General features: G+C 47.5%; 3 protein-coding genes across 3 annotated transcripts; all 3 read left to right on the plus strand.

Moving 5' to 3' along the window:
- Nucleotides 1-292: 292 nt before the first annotated feature.
- On the plus strand, nt 293-1,129 carry EDB91DRAFT_1246861 (uncharacterized protein; the record flags this gene model as incomplete). Its single annotated transcript, XM_041322722.1, has 3 exons — nt 293-460; nt 506-670; nt 743-1,129. The coding sequence occupies 3 exons, from the start codon at nt 293-295 to the stop codon at nt 1,127-1,129; spliced, it is 720 nt and encodes a 239-aa protein (XP_041178665.1).
- A 2,371-nt stretch (nt 1,130-3,500) lies between these two features.
- Nucleotides 3,501-4,212, plus strand: EDB91DRAFT_1005763 (uncharacterized protein; the record flags this gene model as incomplete). The annotated part of the gene is made up of 3 exons (XM_041312314.1): nt 3,501-3,672; nt 3,753-3,919; nt 3,976-4,212. Coding segments are annotated over 3 exons (576 nt in total), but the record flags the coding sequence as incomplete, so codon positions are not given.
- A 1,627-nt stretch (nt 4,213-5,839) lies between these two features.
- Nucleotides 5,840-6,108, plus strand: EDB91DRAFT_1050721 (uncharacterized protein; the record flags this gene model as incomplete). The annotated part of the gene is made up of 2 exons (XM_041313552.1): nt 5,840-5,869; nt 5,920-6,108. Coding segments are annotated over 2 exons (219 nt in total), but the record flags the coding sequence as incomplete, so codon positions are not given.
- Nucleotides 6,109-8,870: the final 2,762 nt, after the last annotated feature.

The following is an 8,870-nucleotide window of genomic DNA, read 5'->3' on the forward strand; positions in this document are numbered from 1 at the left end:
CCCTCACTTATGGATCCCCTGAACTCAGTCAAATTGGACATTGATGTCATCCGCTACAACGAGGCGCTTGCAAAATGAGAATCCGGTATGAAAGATGCCTGAGAAGAGGAGTTGTTGGCAAGGTTCCCTCCACCCGAGAAGATGCTCTTGGACTGCCCTTCGGTAGTAATCGATTCCGGCCACAGGATCATTCTCTGGTACATCCCCAATGCCCTAAGTCCCTGGGTGCAGGCGAGTTCCTCACGCAAAACTATCCTTCCAAAGTAGTTGACCGAGATCCCAATAGAACAACATGTACATGGCCACCCTCACCATAGGTGATCTACTCAAGAAGAGTGTCATCAACAAGGAATCGGCTAATTGGAGGACCCAGGGGTCCAACTTCCGACCTCCTGAGGATCCTGCCTTGACTCCTGGATGCATCAACATAACACCTTGCTGGTTCCAACAAGGATATGAGGTGAGTCCGGCTGTCCAATTGTCGACAGTTATTCACACGGGGCAGTGCTATGGCCCTCCTCCCAACGATCCGGATGACGGGTTCAAACCGGAGGTCTCTGCCTCCTTGAAGGGCGACAGGCGCCTGTCCATGATCATGGATATGCAGAGACCCGCCCTCCTTGCATCTGCCACCTTGCGTGTCATGCACCCTAAGCTTTACTGGGCTTCCGTGAGGGCTCATATCTAACTTGGTCATTGGTTGGAGGAGCAAGGCTTGCATGACATGCATCATTTGCTTAAGCATTGGGCTTCCGTCTACACCAGTGCCACTGTCATGTGCAACCGTCAGTCCCCTGACCACAGAGACCCAAAGTGTCCGCCCGAGGCATTCAACATATTGATTTGCATCGGGAGCTACCCACATGCCATCATGCAGTTGACCAACCTCGGAATCGAGCTGGTATACAACCCGGGCGTCATGGTGAGCTATTCCAGCCGCCTAGTCAGACATGGCATCCGCATTGACGAGGGAGATCGGATGGTATGGGCTTGGTTCCTCCGGGATAGCATGCACAACTATGCCAGAACCCCCCACCCGGATTATGCCACATACAATCCAGTCGACCTCCATGCATACCAGTTGGCCAAGTACAACCAGGCTGATTTTGTTGTGTATGGCAACTGGTAGATCCATTTCCCAGCCTCACCCCACCCCACCCCCATTCTTTACAATATTAAGATGTCTTGTCTTTTCACATCACTCCTTACATACCAACAGTCGTCCTCAATACATACCAGGTGCCCAAGTACAACCAGGCCGATTTTCCTATGTATGGCAACCTGTAGACCCCCTTCCTGGCTTCATACTACCCCACCCCCATTCTTCACAATATAATGATATCCGGTCCTTTCACATCACTCCTTACATACCAACACCAACACCTACCAGAAATATGTCAATTGAATGCATTACTGCACCTTTAATACAATCATTCTTGTGAAGACACTTGACAGGGCCTTACTACATTTCAACCCAGACAACGGAGGACTGACCGTAAGTATTCCACACCACCCTGGTCCCAGTCAGCCTACTTTATACCGCTGTGTGGGCCCGGTCGTCAAATTCCGGCCTTTAATTCTACATCCCCACCCTGGGCCCAGTCATCACATTCTATACCACAATATGGCCTGGTCATCATTGGCACATGCCCAACCCAGGCCTAATCATCAAGATGCACCTGACCATATTGCCCCGACCGTCAATTCGACGCCACTACCCTAGGCCCGGGTGTTGAATTCTATACTATTATATAAGCCCAACCATCCCTTCTACATTACTGCCCTAGGCCCGGTCACCAAATGCTCTCTTCAGATCCATCCTACATCACCCCCTGGGCCCGGTCAGCATATTTTATTCCATTGTATGGGCCCGGCTGTCCATCCTACACAACCACACGGGGCCCGGTCGTCGTATTTTATACCATTGTATGGGCCTGGCTATCCATCCTACATAACCACCCTGGGCCCGATCATCAAATGCTCCACCAACATATGGGCCCGATCATCAATTCTACATCACCACCCTGGGCCCAGCCATCATATTCTATACCACCATATGGGCCCAGTCGTCGATTATCCTATATCACCCCCTGGGCCTGGTCAGCATATTTTATTCCATTGTATGGGCCCGGCTGTCCATCCTACACAACCACCCGGGGCCCGGTCATCGTATTTTATACCATTGTATGGGCCCGGCTATCCATCATACATAACCACCCTGGGCCTGATCGTCAAATGCTCCACCAACATATGGGCCCGATCATCAATTCTACATCACCACCCTGGGCCCGGCCATCATATTCTATACCACCATATGGGCCTGGCCGTCGATTCTATATCACCACACGAGGCCTGGTCGTCAAATTCTGTACCAACATATGGGCCCGACCGTCAATTCTACATCATCCCCTGGGCCCGGTCATCATATTTTACACCATTGTATGGGCCTGACTGTTCATCCTACATCACCACCCTGGGCCCAGCCATCACATTCTATACCACCATATGGGCCCGACCGTCAATTCTATATCACCACATGAAGCCTGGTCATCAAATTCTGCACCGACATATGGGCCAGACTGTCAATTCTATATCACCCCCGGGCCTGGTCGTCGTATTTTACACCATTGTATGGACCTGACTGTCCATCCTACATAACCTGGTTACCCTGGGCCTGATCATGAAATGCTCCACCGACATATGGGCCCAACCGTCGATTCTATATCACCACACAAAGCTCAGTGGTCAAATTCTGCACCAACATATGGGCCTGGCCGTCATATTCTATACCACCATATGGGCCCGACCGTCAATTCTACATCACCACCCTGGGCCGGTTGTCAATATCTAATCCCACTGTATGGGCCCTCTTAGTTGTTACCCATGGGCCGAGCCATAAATATCGAGACCACTAAATACCACGGGCCCACCCATCCCTATCGGCCCCATCTTGCACCTAGGCCCACCTCGTATGGCCGTGTCACTCGGAAGAATCTCAACTTCAGGTGGCCGTGTAACACAGGCCAAAGTTACTGAAGGGGCTCTGTTCAGTACTCGGTCATCGGTGCTCTATACCAAGATCATGCATCATGTGGCCCTATCTGATCCTCGCAATCTCCGCCACCCCGGATCTGATATCCACCTTAAAGCCGAATTGTAGGCATCATCTTATACTCGCCATTGCATTTCCCACCATCAAATACATCCCATCATCATGAATGTGTCCCCAGACTCCGAGATTGAGATATCCTTCTGGATCTCTTGGGCCCTGACCGTCGCCCATGAGGCGAGTGAATATACCGAACAGAAATTCAATGTGGACAAGATGGGAGGGGATCCGGTCATACCTTCTCCTCACCTAGACACCGATCTAGTGATGGCTTGTGATAAATTGGTTGATCGCCTCATCAAAGCATATCACAATCCCAGTGAGTCGGATTACAGATCTGGATCTTCCATTTGATCATTCAGATTCCTCGATCACAGTTCAGATGCAGATCAATATTGCAAGATACAGCAAATTGATATCCCCGAAGGACACTGGCCATAATGAAGAGAGAGAGAAGAAGCTGCTTGACAGGTGTCCTCCTGGCCATGAGGGTACCAAGTTTGTCGACATGCCTGCCACAGTTCTTGATGTCACCGGTGCGATCATCATGTGGTATCTCCCTGGTGCACTCATGGACACCACCCAGGTATTTCAGATTCTTCATCGCCCGATGGATCCTGAATACTGAATATACTACAGGAAGAAATTTGGAAGGCCTCGCAATTGCTGACTCCCACACTTGAAAAAAGTGTAAAAGTCGGCAGCAGTTGGCGGACTCATGAAGAGTGGTTCGGTCAAGGCTCTGGGAATGGTGACATCACTGCCGGATGCATCAATATATCCCCAGCGTGGTTTCAGCAGGGGCATGAGGTTAGATGCCATGACATGCCGATGTTCCTCAGTAGTTAAACTCACCACTCCTGTAGACTGTCTCAGATCCGGAGGTATCCGCTTCCTTGAAGGGTCCACTTTTCGAGGATATCCTCAAAGCTATTGCGAGGCCGGCAGCTATAGCCTCAGCAGCACTCAGGGTCATGCATCCTCGACAGTACTGGGCAGGCATGCGTGCCTTTTCAAGCCTCGGTGAGTCGGCTGAAACCAAGAACCTTCCGAACATGTCAGAGACCCTCAAGCTCTGGGCTTCCGTCTTCAATACCCTCTCTGTCATTTCTAATCGGCAAACCCCATATCATAGAGACCACTTATCATCTCCTGAGTGGTTTGACATTCTCACAACTGTGGGGAATTATTCTAATGCTCGCATGAGCATGCCCAGCCTTCAGCTGGAGTTCATGTATGATCCCGGGGTCATGATAGCATTTTCAGGAAGGATAGTCAGGCATGGAGTCCATGAAGTAGCAGGGGATCGGGTTGCTTGGGCATGGTATATGAGGGATTCAGTCCATATTTATGCAGGTGTTCCTTCATGTGGATGGGCCATGATGGATTCGGTAAAGATTCCATTTGGTGAAACATCGGCCAGGGAGGGTCATTAGTATATTCATAAATTCCATACCTCTGAGAAAGCGATTGAGCCCCGACCGAATGTTGAGCATTGAATACTTTCGATCAGGTTGTAAGCATTGAGTGTCGAGCACCGAGCACCGAGCATCACACGCCGAGTCAGTCCCAGGTCCCGACCACCCTTAACCAACCACTCAGGCCTGAGTACCGAGCACCGAGTAACACATTCCAACGTCCAGTATCACTGAGTTAATATCTGTCTTCCTAGGTCATCGGTCTATAAAATCGATAGTTCTATCGGCCCATCCATCTATTTAATGTACAATCTTATCAGCCCATCCGTCTATACAATCTACAGGTTGATCGGCCCATCCGTCTATTCAATTTACAGTCCCATCAGCCCATCCATCTATACAATCTACAGGTTGATCGGCCCATCTGTTTATATAATCAACAGTTTCATCGGCCCATCTGTCTATTTAATGTACAATCCCATCGGCCCATCTGTCTATTTAATGTACAATCCCATCGGCCCATCTGTCTATACAATCTACAGGTCGATCAGCCCATCCGTTTCATCAGCCCATCCATTTATATAATCAACAGTTTCATCGGCCCATCCATCTATACAATCTACAGGTCGATCGGCCCATCCGTTTATATAATCAACAGTTTCATCGGCCCACTAGTCTACATCATTCAAATTGAGCGTTCTATCAGCCCATCCATCTATGTAATGTACAGTCCCATTGGCCCATCCGTTTATAAAATCAACAGTTCCATCGGCTCATCTGTCTATATGATGTACAGTCCCATCGGCCCATCCGCCTATGCAATCAACAGTTCCATCTGCCCACTAGTCTACATCATTCAAATATCTCAGCCCTCCCATCTCTATCAAATCCCTTACACATAGTGGCAACATTGGCCCATCCATTACCATCGAGTATTATATACACATCAGCCCTCTCATCAACATCAAGGATATTATGACATCGGCCCATGGTCCACTGGCCCGTTTAATATGGGATATTATGTCCCTTGGCTGGCCCATCTAACACGGAGTTGTACACTGAATGGGCTCAACAGCGACGTGATTCATTGACAGATAATACATAATTGAATCTGATGTATTATCATTACTAATAATAGGTACATAATGATGTCGAAACTCAGTATCAATAATATGACTCACTTTCAATGTCCCAACTTCGGTGTGAATATTCCTACTGGGTACCAATAATAGAACTCAGGTGCGAAGGTCTCGACTCAGTATCAATACGGTTGGAACCGAGTCTCAGAGGTATGTGATTGCAACCGACTTAGGAAATTTCCGACATATGTTACCTTCATGATGTATGTACAATGTTTACATGGAGGTTCACTTATTTATGTTGAGTTTGTAGGTTCCATATCGACCATACCTAAAAATGCAATTCTCTGCAGCATATGACACTTTTCTAGAAATCATTCATTGTGTGAACAAGCGCCTGCAGTGGGCACTCAAATGGGATACCGTCGACTGGCATCTGCTGAGCTCATGCCCTGCATGCTTTTATAAGCTCAACAATGAGCCTGCACTCAATTTCGAATAACTGGTATCCATTGACGGGACTCAACCATTTATAGGACAACTGCTTGATCTGATTCTTGCAATGCTCATTCAGATTATTGGATTCATGCTAGTGCTGTTGACAAGTTTAAGGATGAAGTAAAATCCCAACAAGTACAGTGGCTCAAAAAACTGTCTATGTCATTTACCTGATCCGACCGCTCCGATATCAATATCTGCTCCGCTTTCTGACCCCCTCCGCTCCATCCATCCTCCACTCCATCCAATCACAAGTCCGCATTCCGCCCTACACTTCTGCTCAACCGCTCAACCGGTCCCCTTCCATAACCTCTCCATTCAACTGGACCTCTTTCCCCTTTTAGATATATACTTTCCCCTTTGGTACATAGACCCTTACTTCCGGATCACCGGTAATTCCTATTACCGCTGAATCACTGATCCGATGCGTACATATTGATATCTGCTCTGACTTATGTCTTCGCCTGTGTAAAGTACTTACAAACTATATCCTTGGTACATAGCTTTACTACATAGTTATCCTGATCACTGCCTCATACATAGAAGTATATAACATATCATGTACTTAGATATTTTCCTCAGTCTTAATATTACTTGTCTTCTCGCAGTTACTTCTTGTGAGAATTTTCAGTAGGACCTTGCCTCCTCTGGACACAAGTCTCAACTTGTTGTCACCTCTGACCCTCTGACCCTCCGCTCCGACTTAGAGCTGTGCTCTAAGTCTTTCCCTTATTACTCCGCCCCTATCAATATTCCCCTCTGTCCCTTTCCCCGTCCTCCACATTATCCTCCACCTTCTCCGCCCCTATCAACATTCCCCCTGCTCCTAACCACCCTCCGCACCACTCCCCGCCTTCTCCACTCCACTCCTAGTCGGCCCGCCGCTAGTAGCTCTTACTTCCTGACCCTCAAAGCAGACCTAAGCAGTCCACTCGTCCTATTGTTGGACAATGTCGGATCCGCTCCAAATTCAGGGCACATACTCGGCTAAGGGCGCAGCGCAAGAGCTGAAGCCAAGCCCTGACCCCTCTGCTTCCTGAGTTGGCACAGTACCTAACAGTCTACATGTTTTCACATTGTTCACTATCTATGATATTGTATGAGAATATACAAACACTTCAAGGACATGCTGGTACCATGTGGTAGTACTACTTCAGGGCTTTCAATTGAGCACTATGGTGTGGGAATTGGTTGAGATATGGTGAAGATATGAGGCTTACAAAATGATGACTCATGCGGACAGTTTTTTGACTCAAGTATTTTATAGTGATAATCAGGTATTCTAGTACTTTGTGTGACTTCCCTTGGCTTTAATTACTGCCTCTATCCTTCTAGGCATACTCTCAATTAATTTCTGGCAATATTCTGCTGTAGTCCTTCCCCATTCCACTGCTACTCTCTCCCATAGCTCCCATACTCCTTTAGGGGGGTTTCAGAGGCTTGAAGCTTCTTCTTGAGTGTTCCCCAGAGATGTTCAATGACATTGACATCAGGGGACTGTGCTGGTCCATCAAGAACATTAATATTATGTTCTTCAAACCATTGTCTGGCTCTCCAAGATGTGCGCTTGGGATCATTATCCTGTTGGAAAATGATGTCTTCTTCATCAATCCCTGATTCAGCTATGCTAGGCAGCAAGTGGTCATTTAGAATGTCCACATACTGCTCAGCATCCATCCTCCCCTCAACTTCAGCAAGCATACCCACACCATTCCATATCATACAGCCCTGTGAGCCCCTTCAGTGACAAACTCCGTATTATACAAGGCAACTGATGTGCATAATATCCCATATAACACAGGCCAGCGGACCATGGGCCAATGATGAAGATATCCTCGATGTTAATGGATGGGCCGGGAGGGATATTATTACCGATGAATACGGGTGGGCCCATCTAGGTAATATGTAGAGTAGGATGGACATGTATATTATAGACAGGTGGGCTGAAGAGAGATGTATATTATATAGATGGATGGGCCGATGTAGTGACATTATTATCTAGACAGGTGGGCTGAAGGAGCAGTTCATTATATATCATATAGATGGGTGGGCTGATGTAGTGGTATTATTATTTAAATGGGTGGGCCGGAGGAGCAGTTTATTATATATCATATAGACGGGTGGGCCGAGGTAGTAGTATGTTGTGTAGACGGGTGGGCTGACATAGGGTATATTACATAGACAGGTGGGCCGATGTAGGGGGTATATTATGTAGACAGGTGGGTCGAGGTAGTAATATATTGTGTAGACGGATGGGCCGACTTAGGGGGTATATCATGTAGATGGGTGGGCCGAAGTAATTGTTATCATATAAACGGGTGGGCCGAGAGAGTGATTTATTAGATATTATATAGATGGGTGGTATCATATACCTGATCCGACCGCTCTGATATCAATATCTGCCCTGCTTTCCGACAATCTCTGCTCCATCTATTCCTCCGCTCCATCCAATCATCATCCACATCTGCCCCTACGCTTCTGCTCGACCGCCCAACCAGTCCCCTTCCATAATGCCTTCATTCAACTGGATCCGCTTTCCCCTTTTAGATATATACTTCCCCCTTTGGTACATAGACCCTTACTTCCAGATCACCAGTAATTCCTATTACCGCTCAATCACTGATCCGATGCGTACATATTGATATCTGCTCTGACTTATGTCTTCGCCTGTGTAAAGTACTTACAAACTATATCCTTGGTACATAGCTTTACTACATAGTTATCCTGATCACTGCCTCATACATAGAAGTATATAACATATCATGT

This window comes from Suillus paluster, assembly GCF_016628075.1.
Source record: "Suillus paluster strain FC165 chromosome Unknown EDB91scaffold_17, whole genome shotgun sequence".
In the NCBI taxonomy this organism is placed as follows: domain Eukaryota; kingdom Fungi; phylum Basidiomycota; class Agaricomycetes; order Boletales; family Suillaceae; genus Suillus; species Suillus paluster.